This window comes from Podarcis melisellensis (genome assembly GCF_964234715.1).
Source record: "Podarcis melisellensis genome assembly, chromosome: 5".
In the NCBI taxonomy this organism is placed as follows: domain Eukaryota; kingdom Metazoa; phylum Chordata; class Lepidosauria; order Squamata; family Lacertidae; genus Podarcis; species Podarcis melisellensis.
The window spans coordinates 3,290,145-3,304,679 of record NC_138537.1 but is presented as its reverse complement, the minus strand read 5'-3'; the positions used below and the strand labels follow the sequence as shown (position 1 = coordinate 3,304,679).

General features: G+C 47.6%; 1 protein-coding gene across 2 annotated transcripts in view; it reads right to left on the bottom strand.

Annotated features, from left to right (window-relative positions):
• Window positions 1-14,535, bottom strand: part of MASP1 (MBL associated serine protease 1) — a 105,978-nt gene that overhangs the window by 5,393 nt on the left and 86,050 nt on the right. The window contains exons 11-14 of one of the 2 annotated variants that reach the window (XM_081910992.1): window positions 13,283-13,810; window positions 3,544-3,678; window positions 2,903-3,016; window positions 860-1,045 (exon numbers count right to left, since the gene is read on the bottom strand). In XM_081910992.1, the coding sequence (XP_081767118.1) occupies window positions 860-1,045; window positions 2,903-3,016; window positions 3,544-3,678; window positions 13,283-13,810 (963 nt within the window). The remainder of the gene's footprint in view (window positions 1-859; window positions 1,046-2,902; window positions 3,017-3,543; window positions 3,679-13,282; window positions 13,811-14,535) is intronic. The other variant, XM_081910989.1, reaches the window with a different exon arrangement.

The window sequence follows — 14,535 nt, the reverse complement described above, 5'->3', positions numbered from 1 at the left end:
AGGGGAATGTAAACTCTGCTAAGTTAAAGACACTTGCTAGCTCAAGCTAGGAAGGATATTAATAATAAATATATCCTCTCCTGCCACCCTGAGCATTCCCACAGAGACTGGGACCCTGCTGAAGAAATAGTAATGAATCTTTGACCTCCTGCGACCCCAGACCCCTATACCCTTCCATCGGCATTAGTGTCCAGAGCCACGGAGAACTTTCTTGCAGCGCAGGGGTTTGGAGTAGTTCACCCTTTGGTTCCCTTCCAACTCGACAGCGCTATGATTCTATGTCTCCTTGAACTGAGCTCAGGAGCAAACAGGCAGTCAAGCCGATAGGATTCTTTCAGAATCCATGGAAATGTAATTCTGCATTGGTTAAAGTTCTGCCTTAATCAGTGCTTCTGAGCCAGCCTAAAGGGTTCGCTGCCTGCTTCTCCAATCGACATTGTCTCCAATCGACATTGTCTCCTAACGGCCTCGGCCCAGTATACCTAAAGGAGTGTCTCCACCCCCATCGTTCTGCCCAGACGCTGAGGTCCAGCGTCGAGGGCCTTCTGGCAGTTCCTTCACTGCAAGAAACTAAGCTACAGGGAACGAGGCTGAGGGCCTTCTCGGTGGTGGCGCCCTCCCTGTGGAACGCCCTCCCATCAGATGTCAAAGCGATAAACAACTACATGACAATTAGAAGACATCTGAAGGCAGCCCTGTTCAGGGAAGTTTTTAATGTGTGAGGTTTTAATGTATTTTTAATCTTTGTTGGAAGCCACCCAGAGTGGCTGGGGAGACCCAGCCAGATGGGTGGGGTACAAATAATAAATAATAATAATAATTATATTATTATTGTGAATGGACGGAGCCATATCCTCACCTTTGGGGTAGGCTTTATCTGGAAAGCAAACAGGCATCACGTAATCATTCAGCCTGGCCTCTTCAGACAGTTCCACCAGGGCGATGTCATGCTCAAAGGTGGCCGCCTTGTAGGATGGGTGAATGGAGATTGTTTGGGGTTGCAGCTCCTGCTCTGTGTCATCTGTCCTTTGGGTTCTGTGTTTCCCTGTAGAAAGACAGAAAGAGAGGCTGGAAGTGTGAGAGGCCGTATCCAGAACAGGAAGCTGTCTTCTACAGAATCATAACCCTAAGTCTGCCGAGACCACATAACACCGTCCTGAAAGACCTACACTGGCTCTCAGTACGTTTCCGAGCACAATTCAAAGTGTTGGTGCTGACCTTTAAAGCCCGAAATGGCCTTGACCCAGTAGACCTGAAGGAGCATCTCCATCCCCATCACCCAACCTGGACACTGAGGTCCAGCTCCGAGGGCCTTCTGGCGGTTCCCTCCCTGTGAGGTTACAGGGAACCAGGCAGAGGGCCTTCTCGGTAGTGGCACCCACCCTGTGGAACATCCTTCCATCAGATGTCAAAGAAATAAACAACTATCTGACTTTTAGAAGACATCTGAAGGCAGCCCTGTTTAGGGAAGTTTTTAATGTTTGATGTTCTATTGTGTTTTCAATATCCTGTTGGAAGCTGCCCGGAGTGGCTGGGGAAACCCAGCCAGTTGGGTTGGATATAAATACTAAATTATTATTATTATTATTATTATTATTATTATTATTATTGGATTGAAATTGGCGGGGGGAATGTTTGATGTTCTATTGTGTTTTCAATATCCTGTTGGAAGCTGCCCGGAGTGGCTGGGGAAACCCAGCCAGTTGGGTGGGATATAAATACTAAATTATTATTATTATTATTATTATTATTATTATTATTGGATTGAAATTGGCGGGGGGAATGTTTGATGTTCTATTGTGTTTTCAATATCCTGTTGGAAGCTGCCCGGAGTGGCCGGGAAGGCCTGGCCAGATGGGCAGGGTATAAGTAATAAATTATTATTATTATTATTGAGTTTAGTTTTGCCAACACAGGCTGGCAGTGGCTCTCCAGGGTTTCAGATGGGGCAGGTGCTCAGTTCTACCTGGAGATGCTGTGGATTGAACCTGGCATCTTCTGTGTGGAAAGCAGACGCCCTGCCACTGAGCTATTGCTCTTGGTGAGAGGTTTCAGGGTTTCTGCCTCTGTGTTTGCAGTGTGTAATGCTTCTGAACACCTCCTGAAACTGCAGGAATAATAATAATAATAATAATAATAATAATAATAATAATAATAATAATATTTTTTTTATTTATATCCCGCACTTCCCGATTCAAAAACCGGGCTCAGGGCGGCTAACAACAAATTTAAAAACACTTAATTATAAAAGCAGCATAAAATATAGTATAAAAACATGAATAATAACAAAATTCTAAAATCAATTTAGGGGAAATAAGCATTGGATAATCCCCAGGGCTAGCTGGTTGAATTGGTCCTACTTGGGCCAGCGAGGAGACCAGGGGAGAATTAGCTGTGGGGTCTCAGAGCGGGTGATCTTCATAAAAGGGAAGGGAAGGGAAATAAAAGATCAGGCTGAATTCAAATTAAAGGCCAGGCGGAATAGCTCGGTCTTACAGGCCCTGCAGAAGGAGGTTAAACCCTTAAGGGCCCTGGTCTCATGGGACAGAGCATTCCACCAGGTTGGAGCCATCACTGAGAAGGCCCTGGTCCTGGTGGAGGATAGTCTGACTTCCTTAGGGCCCGGGACCTCTAAACTATGGTTATTCATGGACCTTGAGCTCCTCTGCGGGGCAGACCAGGAGAGGCGGTCCCATAGATACGAGGGCCCTAAGCCAAGAGAACAGCTCTTATGCTCGGGTCCCGGTTGCAGGTTTCCCACAGGCATCTAATTAGCCACTGTGAGGAGAGGATGCCGGACTACTTGGGCCATTGGCCTGATCCAGCAGACTCGTTTCATGTCCTTATAATATAGGCTTTCTGAGACACATGCTGGTCTCCTGGGCAACCGCCTCTCTCTTACCTAGGATCACCTTGAACGACGAAGTGCTGATCACGTCGGAGCTTCGGAGGACAGGATTCTCCAGGTCGAGTTCATGGTGGAGACAGTGAGCGGCCGTCACAACCCACCTGTTCCCTGGGGAACAAGAAAGGGCTAAGATGGTGACATGATGGTCGTCTTCAAAGAGCTGTTTGGCAGTGGAACAGACTCCCTTGTGAACTGGTAGACTCTCCTTCGTTGGAGGTTTTTAAGCAGAGGTTGGGTGGGAGGTTGGAGGTTTTTAAGCAGAGATGGAATAGTCCTAGAACAATAGGATTCAGAATGCAGCAGCCTGATTGGTCCTAGAACAATAGGATTCAGAATGCAGCAATCTGATTGGTCCTAGAACAGTAGGCTCCAGAATGCAGCAGTCTGATTGGTCCACAGGAGCCACCCAATCCAGCTCCAGGTGGAAGGGAATCCGCAACCTGATTGGCCCACAGGAGAATCCCGGAATTAGCCAATCACGTGGGGCCCATTGTGTAAATAATGGATATAAAGCCGACATTCTGGGGGAATTTCCATTCCTCACTACTATGAGCTGAATAAAGAGCATGAAATCCACTCTTGACTCTGAGTATATTTCAACATGCAAGAGTGGATGCCCCCCCAGAGGTCCTTACCTAGGAGGGCCCCCCCACAGAAAGGGCGCCCGTTCCTCTGCAGCATGGCGACCCACGGCGAGATCCCTCTCTGGGCGTAGCGGCCGTTGGCAATTCGAGCTAACAAGCTCCTGGAGAACCTGGGTTTCCCACACACTGAAAGAGAAGGGAAAGGATGGACTTAGCGAGGAGGAGATCGTACCGTCACAGAACCGCAGAGTTGGAAGGTCATCGAGTCCAAGCCCTTGCAACTCACGTCTTTCTGATCTGCTGGCAGCCACCCCATCCCTCTGGGACCCGACAAAGAGAGCAAGGGTGGGGGAGGACGGCTGAGGGTTAACCCTTGCACAGATGCAAGGAAGTGGAGACCATATTGCCAGCTGGGACCCGGAGTTCCGGTTGGGCCACTGTAATGAGAAATGGCTGCATACCTTTTTTTTTTTTTAAAAAAATTAAATATCCTGGTGTTATCATACCTGATTCTCATCTCCTAACCCCCCCTCTAGAAGAACCGTCAATACAACCTATAGCAAGTGAGATTGGAAAAGAAACTGTGTGGAAATAAAAATATCATCCAAAGCCTTTGTTTTTCGAAATATCTGGAAAGAAATAAAAGGCTCTCCTGTGACGCCGTATTTAATCGGGATCCGCTATTATGAGACAGACTATGTTGCAGAGATTAATAGCCGTAGGGGGAGGCGAGCCATTACTTTGTTATCATGTTTGTATTTTAAGTTTGACTTGGCAAATCTTGAAAAAGTTAATGTATGGTACAACATGTCTGGAAAAATTAATGAGCAAACGGCTAGATTCTATTTCACCAGAACTGAAAAAGATGGCATCTGCCACCCAAGGAGGACTTTTGGATGGACTCGGCTTAAATAACAGCAGGATTTCTTGCAAACAAAAGACTTACCAGCTTCAAAAAAAAAGGGAGAGTCATACAAAGTTCACACAGAAGCATAATATTGTTTACTTTAACTCGTCTGTGGAAATAACTCAGAGGCTATTAAGAAGAAAAAGGATAATAACAAGAAGATTGAAAGATGGGACTGCTGAACACTAAAAGCAGCAGAGATATGAGATGATTGGACCCTACAGAACTCGAAGCATGGGAACCCCCAACAAAAATTTACAATTTGGCAAAATATTTGGACTTTATAATATGTATTGGTATAATCTGGAATAATTAATGTAATGCAATTGGATTGTTAAAATGGAAAACTTAATAAGAATTATATATATATATAATATATATATATATATATTATATAAGATTCTCATCTCCTGATAATTCAGTGGCCGGTACCTCCCTTAAAAATCACAACCTGAATAGCAAGAGACAGTATGGTGTTGTAGACCTGGGAGATTGGGGTTCTTGTCTCCCCGCAGCCATGACATTCATTTGGGTAACCTTGGGTCAGTCAATGCCTCTCAGCCTAGCCTACCTCGCAGGGAGGAGAGGAAACCGTGTACACCATCTTGAGCTCCTTGGAGGACAAATGGGATATAGTTGCAATAAATACGTGAGTCCCAGTGCACTGACTTCTCTCTTCCTCCAAGGCTGGATGGCAGTGGATGCCTCTTGGTGTGATGAACGTTCTTGTAATTTCCCAATTATTCCTCCCCCTCAACATTATTGGGGTGGGGGCATAGCTGTCAACTTACAGATTTGAAAATAAGGGACCAGCAGCCTCAAAAATAAGGGGTCGGCAGCCAAAATAAGGGATTTTCAGAGCACAGGTATGTTCAACTTCTGAGCCCCTCCGAGCCAAAGGCAGAAAGCCCAGCCAGCAGCCAAACGAAGCCTCAAGCGGTGGTTCCCACAGCGCAACAACCCGGCAAAGGGGATGCAGCAAGGAAAACCACCGTCACCTCTCCGCTGGGAAGCGCTGAGCAAAGGCGAGTCCCCAGGCAACGCGGCTGATTTGATCGGCACAAGGCATGCAAGCTCCACCCCCCAGTCGTTCTTGGACTCCTTATTGGGTGAGCAATGCAGCCAAGCAACACAGTTGGAGCCTCCCTCCTCCCTGGCCGGCAGGGAGGGAGGGAGAGGAGCTGCTTCCTTTGAAACCCGGGAAATTTAAGGGACATCATCAATAAGGGACAGCAGCGGGACACAGCGCTGGGATAAGGGACTTTCCCACCAAATAAGGGACAGTTGACAGCTATGGTGGGGGGTTGTTGCTTCCAAGTCTCACCCTCCCTGTCCACCTGCAGAGCACCTGTGATCAACCGTTTCCCACCCTCTTTCCCCCGAAGCACATTTCTTCCTTAAACTGGTTAATTTCCCTGCATTTTGGTAGCCAACCCAGCTCTTTAAGAAGGAAGCAGCAACAATTGGACCGTCAAGTGTTCAAAACACAGAAGCAAGTGTAACACAGAGTATTATCTGTAGCTTCTGGGGTGTCCCCTCTCGGCTTTGTGAAGGGCCAGGGAGGTAGGAATTCTGCAAAACCCCAGTTTTGGTGGAGCCTAAGGGCTGAAAAACAATTCTTGATAAGGTGCAAGGAGGGCTCTGCACATACGGCAAAAAAACTTGGGTTGAGTAAGTGTTTTTGAAGACTGTGGTTGGATGAGAGATAGTAATATTATTATTATTATTATTTTTACCCTGCCCTTCCTGGTTCAAAAACCGGGCTCAGGGTGGCTAACAACAGATTTAAAACACTTTAAAACACAACTATAAAAGCAGCATAAAATACAGTATAAAAACATGAATAACAATAAGAATAAAAAATCAACTAGATAATCCCCAGGGCTAGCTGGCTGAATTAGTCCTACTTGGGCCAGCGAGGAGGCCATGGGAGAATGAGCTGTGGACTCCCAGAGCGGGTGATCTTCATAAAAAAGGGAGGGGGAAGTAAGGGGAATAAAAGATCAGGCTAAATTCAAATTGAAGGCCAGGTGGAATAGCTCTGTCTTACAGGCCATGTGGAAGGAAGTTAAATCCTGTAGGGCCCTAGTGTCATGGGACAGAGCATTCCACCAGGTCGGAGCCATGACTGAGAAGGCCCTGGCCCTGGCGGAGGATAGTCTGACTTCCTTAGGGCCCCAGGACCTCTAAACTATGGTTATTCATGGACCTTAAGGTCCTCTGTGGGGCAGACCAGGAGAGGCGGCCCCGTAAATACGAGGGCCCTAAGCCACAAAGGGCTTTAAAGGTCAAGACCATAGTAGGGGAGTAGAGGACACAATTTTTTTTCCTATATAGGGTGTGTGTAAACACAATATTCTCAGAGATTCTTTCGGACTCTTTTGTCCTGTAATGCATTGCTGATGGGAATCTGGTTTCAGGCTTCGTATCGAACGCCCAAAGGGAGTTTCTCCCGCATTCTGGCATGTGTGAGGATGGTGAGGGGGTGAGACAATTTGGTGTGCTGTTGGGAGTGCCATTTTGGTTCTGCTGGTAAGACCAGTGCTGGATTTACGTATAAGAAAAACAAGCTATAGCTTAGGGCCCCGCTCTCTTGGGCACCCTCAAAAAATTGAAAGGAAAGAAAACCTGGATATACATTTCCAAAATATAAGATAAAAAACAAACAAAATAAAACCTACATACAGCAACAGTGTTTTGTGTTGTGTAGGCTCCTATTTTAAGAGAAGACTCATTGGAAAAGACCCTGATGTTGGGAAAGATTAAGGGCACAAGGAGAAGGGGACGACAGAGGACGAGATGGTGGGACAGTGTTCTTGAAGCTATGAACATGAGTTTGACCAAACTGCAGGAGGCAGTGGAAGACAGGAGGGCCTGGCGTGCTCTGGTCCAGGGGGTCACGAAGAGTCGGACACGACTAAACAACAACAACAGGCTCCTATTTTGTTATGTGCAAATGGCTTGAGATACCTTTGAGTTCCATAAATTACCATATAGCATATATTCAACACAAAAAACAACGACAATTTGTTGTTGACAAAGGACAGCTGGACATATAAAGGACCCCATTACCTTCAGTAGCTTAGGGCCTCATCAGACCTAAATTTGGCCCTGGGTGAGACTTAGCGTGGTGGGTTAGCGTAACGGACCTGGATTCAAGTTACAAGAAAGGAGATTATGACTAAACATCAGGAAGAACTTTCTGATAGTAAGAGCCATTCAGAAGTGGAATGGACTCCCTTGGGAAATTATGGTTGGTCACCTGTCATGGATGCTTTAGTTAAAATGACCCTCATGCTCCCTTACAGCTCTACAGTTTTATGATTCTGTGAATTGGCTAAAATGACTTACAAAATTCGAGACCAAAAAGCGACAAAGTTTGAAGAAGAGTGGAGTAAATTTGTTGCATACATAAAAATTAACTGTAGAAATCTAAAAACTGTAGCAGGGTTAACATAAATCCTGTGCTGTGTATAGAAGATAAATAAGAACCTGCAAGAGAAGATATAAACTAAGAAAACCGAAGTAAGGAAAGAAGGAAGTCTGGGTGTGAACTTACACAGTGTATATAAGATGATATAAAATGATGACTGTAAAAGATTAAGTTTTATTTATGTTTGTGAAAAGTCAATAAAAAGCATTTGATTTATTTTTTTATGATTCTGTGAAAACCCCGTGCATTACTCAGTGGTGCAACATACAGATTTCTGACATGAAGTGCCCTGAACGGAATTCTCGATTTGCAGAGTTTGGTATGTGGTACAATAACTTTATTCTCTTTTCTGCTAAGGTATGTAATACAAAATAGTAAAAATGCTACAAAACAGAATACAAAACCCATAGCAAACAGAGTAACATCTCTTAAATATGTAACAGAGCCAATAATGTTTTTCTAAGCATGTATCATAGTAACATAAAACATGTTTCTTGGGATTTTTTTTCAGTGTTTCCTCATTGCTTCCACACAGTAGTTCCCTATAGCAGTGTTTCCCAACCAGTGTTCCGCGGCACACTAGTGTGCCGCGAGACGTTGCCTGGTGTGCCGTGGGAGGGAGGCGGGCGAGTCGGGCGGCGGGAGCGCAAGGCTTGCGGGCGGCAGCCGGCAGCACGGAGCACGGGGCGCCCTTCGGAGGCCGCCCCGTGCTCCGCGCTGGTGTCGGCAAGCCTTGCGCACCCGGGGGATCTCCCCCCGAGAGCGCAAGGCTTGCGGGCGGAAGCCGGCAGCACGGAGCACGGGGCACCCTTTGGAGGACGCCCCGTGCTCCGTGCTGGTGTTGGCCAGCCTTGCGCACCCGGGGGATCTCCCCCCGAGAGCGCAAGGCTTGCGGGCGGCAGCTGGCAGCGCGGAGCATGGGGCGCCCTTCGGAGGACGCCCCATGCTCCGCGCTGGTGTCGGCAAGCCTTGCGCACCCGGGGAAGCCGGCAGCACGGAGCACGGGGCGCCCTTTGGAGGACGCCCCGTGCTCTGTGCTGGTGTTGGCCAGCCTTGCGCACCCGGGGGATCTCCCCCCCGAGAGCGCAAGGCTTGCGGGCGGCAGCTGGCAGCGCGGAGCACGGGGCGCCCTTCGGAGGACGCCCCGTGCTCCGCGCTGGTGTCGGCAAGCCTTGCGCACCCGGGGGATCTCCCCCCGAGAGCGCAAGGCTTGCGGGCGGAAGCCGGGAGCACGGGGCGCCCTTTGGAGGACGCCCCGTGCTCCGTGCTGGTGTTGGCCAGCCTTGCGCACCCGGGGGATCTCCCCCCGAGAGCGCAAGGCTTGCGGGTGGAAGCCGGCAGCACGGGGCGCCCTTCGGAGGACGCCCCGTGCTCCGCGCTCGTGTTGGCAAGCCTTGCACACCCGGGGGCGCGTGGGGCGCCCTGAAACAGTGGGTTCCCCATGCTGCGGACTGTAGCCTGCCGCCCGACGCGCGGGGCGCCCTGAAGCAGAGCGCCCCTCGCGCCAGGCAGACATGGGCCAGCCCCACAAGCTCGGGGGACAGCGGGGAGGCGCAGCACCGCCATCCCACTGTTCCCCGAACTGGTTTTTTTTTGGGGGGGAAAATAAAGGAAAAAAATTTTTCCTTTATTTCCCCCCCCCCAAAAAAGTAGGTGCGTCCTATTTCATAATAAAGTAATTATAAAATACTTTCTTTGTGTTTATTTGATGCCTATTAAAGAGAGTTACTTTATATATAGTCAATATAGGCACACAGTTAATTTTTTAAACATTTTCTAATGGTGGTGTGCCTCGAGATTTTTTTCATGAAACAAGTGTGCCTTTGCCCAAAAAAGGTTGGGAAACACTGCCCTATAGACTTGGTGAAACTCACATATCCAAGGTTTTTGCAGCATCCATATGATATCCTCATCCCAAAATGCCACCCTGTATTATTTCCCCTTTAATCCGGATTTACCATGTACACAGAAATAATAATAATAATAATAATAATAATAATAATAATAATAATAATAATAATAATAGTACCCCGACCATCTGACTGGGTTGCTCCAGCCACTCTGGGCAGCTTCCAACAAATATAAAAGCATAATAAAACATCAAACATTAAAAACTTCCCTATCTGGGAGTAAAACACACCATGGAAATGAGATATCTGGATTAAATGGGGTGTTTTGGTGAGGGTAACGCCATGTAAACCCTTCACAAAACTTGTGTGCCGAAAAAGTTGCATCTCTACACCATGCATTCAAAGCACTCCCCCCAATGATCCCGTGAACTGTAGTTTGCTAAGGGTGCTGGGAATTGTAGCTTTGCGAGGGGCAAACTGTGATTCCCAGCATTCCTTCCTTGCTCTACAAATGTGCTTTACACGTAAGGTGCACATGCACCTTCAGTGAAGTACCTCGGGTTAAGTACTTAATTCGTTCCGGAGGTCCGTTCTTAAATTGAAACTGTTTTTAACCTGAAGCACCACTTTAGCTAATGGGGCCTCCTCCTGCTGCCGCACCGCCGCAGCATGATTTCTGTTCTCATCCTGAAGCAAAGTTCTTAATCCGAGGTAATATTTCTGGGTTAGCGGAGTCTGTAACCTGAAGAATATGTAACCCGAGGTACCACTGTACTCAGGTAAGTTCCTGATGGATGACTGAGTAGTTTGGCCTGGTTTTACTAAAACAAAGTTTATCAGTCTAAGGAGTGTTTTCAAATTAGGAAAAGACCTTTGACCTTACAGTGTTGAGAAAACCCCAGTGATCCAAAACCGTGATGGGCACCATCTATCATTGGACTGATTTTTCACATTGGGAAGCTTTTGAAGATATTCAGATTTGCTATCCCGAATTAAAGCATTGCAGCTGCCTCCTGCTAGCAGGCATCCCCTCCTTTTGTTAAAGATGCTGACCTGGCTTGAAGGCTAAAAAACGTCTTTGCCAACCTAGTCCCCTCGGGATGTTTTGGACTATGACTGCCATCAGCTTCATCTAGCACAGCTGTTGCTGCCCAGAACATCTGGAGAGGCAACAGGTTGCTCAAGGCTGGCTTTGCGCATTAAGCAAGAAATGACCCCCTAAACCAGGCTCCCTCCCTAGCCGGAATTAAGATTGCCGGAAGAAATATCAACAACCTCAGATATGCAGATGACACAACCTTGATGGCAGAAAGTGACGAGGATTTAAAGAACCTTTCAATGAGGGTGAAAGAGGAGAGCTCAAAATATGGTCTGAAGCTCAACATAAAAAAACAACGAAGATCATGGCCACTGGGCCCATCACCTCCTGGCAAATAGAAGGGGAAGAAATGGAGGCAGTGAGAGATTTTACTTTCTTGGGCTCCATGATCACTGCAGATGGTGACAGCAGCCACGGAATTAAAAGACGCCTGCTTCTTGGGAGGAAAGCAATGACCAACCTGGACAGCATCTTAAAAAGCAGAGACATCACCTTGCCAACAAAGGTTCGTAAAGTTAAAGCCATGGTTTTCCCAGTAGTAATGTATGGAAGTGAGAGCTGGACCATAAAGAAGGCTGATCGCCGAAGAATGGATGCTTTTGAATTCTGGTGCTGGAGGAGACTCTTGAGAGTCCCATGGACTGCAAGAAGATCCAACCGATCCATTCTGAAGGAAATCAGCCCTGAGTGCTCACTGGAAGGACAGATCCTGAAGCTGAGGCTCCAATATTTTGGCTACCTCATGAGAAGAGAAGACTCCCTGGAAAAGACCCTGATGTTGGGAAATATGGAGGGCACAAGGAGAAGGGGACGACAGAGGACAAGATGGTTGGATACTGTTCTCGAAGCTACCAGCATGAGTTTGACCAAACTGCGGGAGGCAGTGGAAGACAGGAGGGCCTGGCGTGCTTTGGTCCAGGGGGTCACAAAGAGGCGGACACCACTAAATGGCTAAAGAACAACAACAACAAACAAACAAACTTGGCCCTCCAAATATTTTTGGCCTACAACTCCCATGATCCTTAGCTAGCAGGATCAGTAGTCAGGGATGATGGGAATTGTAGTCTCAAAACATCTGGAGGGCTGAGTTTGAGGAAGCCTGCCATAAAAAAATGAAGCAGTTTTAACCGAGGGCTGAAGGGTGAGATCCAATGCCATCTTTTCCCTCTAAAAGGGCAAAGGCGAATGTCTCCTTCCCATCCCATGATTTAAAATACATTTCTCTTGGGCACAAGGGATGGGGCAGGGTGGGTGAGGCAGCACCAACATGACATTGAATCCAGAATTCAAGGAAGTGGTGCAGAAATGAGTGATATGGATTATGGAATTCGCCAAATTCCCACAAATTGCTTTTGAACATTCCGGACCGAATTTTGCAAGCCTTGGATTTCAAAGAAATCTGCAATGTTTGACTGTAAAGCCTGAATTTATGGATACAGGAAACCCCATCACTATCACAGAACTGGAGTTTGGGGGCAGATTCGAAAGACACAAACTCTGCAATTCAATGTTTTAAACGTTCAAGGGGAGGGATTCCCGATAAAGTCATACTTTTTAAAGAAAGAAAGTAAGAAAGAAAGAAATGCAGAAAGTGACCACTAGAGGGAGCTTCTCTTTCTCTGAGCCACACAATTAAGCAACATACTGGCCATCAGACAAAGTCGACTACTTAGAGGTTGCATTTAAATGGTGACTTCCTGGGATTTTAATTCCACGCTTTCGTGTTAAACCGGAAGTGGGGAAAACTGTGCATTTTGCAGGGTGGTAAAGGAGATTCAGGGACAGGCCAGATTATTATCTCCCGTTTGAGATTATTATCTCAAAGTTTGTCTGGTTGATGAGGATGCCCACCTGTCAATCACCAGACATCACAATGACATCAGGTAACTCTTTTTTGGGGGAATCAAACAGTGATCTGGAATTGGTTTCCTTTTGGACTTGTTGAGTTCCTTCTTTTGGGAAATGTGATATTTGTTTGACAGGAGTGCTGCTTAGAGGAATGGTCCCACTTCCTTCCAATTAATAACAACTATACGCACTTATTCTCTCTCTCTCTCTCTCTCTCTCTCTCTCTCTCTCTCTCTCTCTCTGTGTGTGTGTGTGTGTGAAACAAGAACTGACGGCCCGTAAATGCTCTCAAAAGGTTCATCTGTTCCTCTCGACCCCCCTGAATGTCCACCCGGTCTTCTCCTGAAGCCAGTCCACATAGTTGGAGACCTTGGTGTAGACCCCGTAGACTTGCTTGCTCCCGCACTCTTCGGGGCCTCCCCACGAGACCAGTCCTTGGGCCACCCATCTCCGGCTCTCTGGGTCTTGGATGACGAAGGCTCCCCCGCTGTCCCCAAGGCAAGTGTCCTTTCCGCCTTCGTAATAGCCGGCACAGAACATGTTCTCAGTGACGCTGTAGTTCCCTGACCGAGATTCGTAGCTCATCTTGCACTCGGCATGCAGGACCACCGGTAGTTTGACATACTGGAGAACGTCAGAGAGGGTCCTCATGCCAGAGCTGATGACCTCGTCCACGGTGATGTTGGGGTTGGAGATGCCCCAGCCAGCCACCAGGCCCAACGTGTTGGGTTGAGGTCCTTCTAATTCATGTTCATACTGCGGGAGGCAGATGGGCATGACGTGGGGTCCCAGCGTCACCTTCTCCTTCAGCTTCACCAAGGCAATGTCATGGTTGTAGTTCTGGATGTCAAAGGCCTCGTGGAGGACGATCTTCTCCACCGTCCGGTTGACGGCGTCCACCTTGTTCCTCACGTCGTGAAGGCCCAGGTAGATGGTGACGTGCTCTTTGGAGACGGGGATGATGGTGTTGTCCCGGCGCTGGGAGCGGAGGACGTGGGCGGCGGTCAGCACCCACGACTCGGAGAGCAGGGCCCCGCTGCCAAACCACCTGTCATTCGGCACTCGGGACGTGTCCTCCACCACGATTAGGGCTTGCCAAGGGAAAAACCCGGGCTCTGCATTTCGCCCGCCAATGATGCGCTTGATCAGGGTGGGCAGCGACCGCATTGGCCGCCCACACACTGGGGAAAGAAAACAACAGAGGAGATGGTTAGACGACCAGGGCTGGATCCGTCACCGAAAAGTAGCCAAACTGTGACTCCAAGTAGATTATGCCAGGATTCCCCATTGGGGGGGCGGCAGAAAAGTTCCTGCCTTGCTTCCAACTTTTGTTTCCTATTTTAAGTCCTACAGGACTACTCTGTGTAAAGGTGCGCTGGATCGTTTGTCATTTTAGAGCTGGGCAGCATTCAGCTGTATCAATTCAAACAATTGAAATTTCAAATTGACCAGCAGAGTTTTAAATTGTGAAATTACAAATTTTCAGTCCTGAGGCTTTGAATTTAACATGCCAAGAACTCTCCTCAATGGGCCATGCCAAGATTATATATATAAACATGGAAATCCATCAAATGTCACTGGCAAAACACTAGGGCTTCATACAGTATATCTGATATATATATATATGTTGGTAATTCCTGGAATTAGACCCTCAATTGCTGCTGGACAAGTGCATATATGTTCTATGGCCTATGTCTATGTCTCAGTGGTAGAGCACACATTTTGCATGCCCCCCATGGAATCCTGGGACCTGTAGTCTGTTGTGGATGCTGAGAGTTGTTAGATTGAGGTTGAATCCTGACAAGACAGAAGTACTGTTCTTGGGGGACAGGAGGTGGGTGGGTGTGGAGGACTCCCTGGTCCTGAATTGGGCAACTGTGCCCCTGAAGGACCAGGTGCGCAGCCT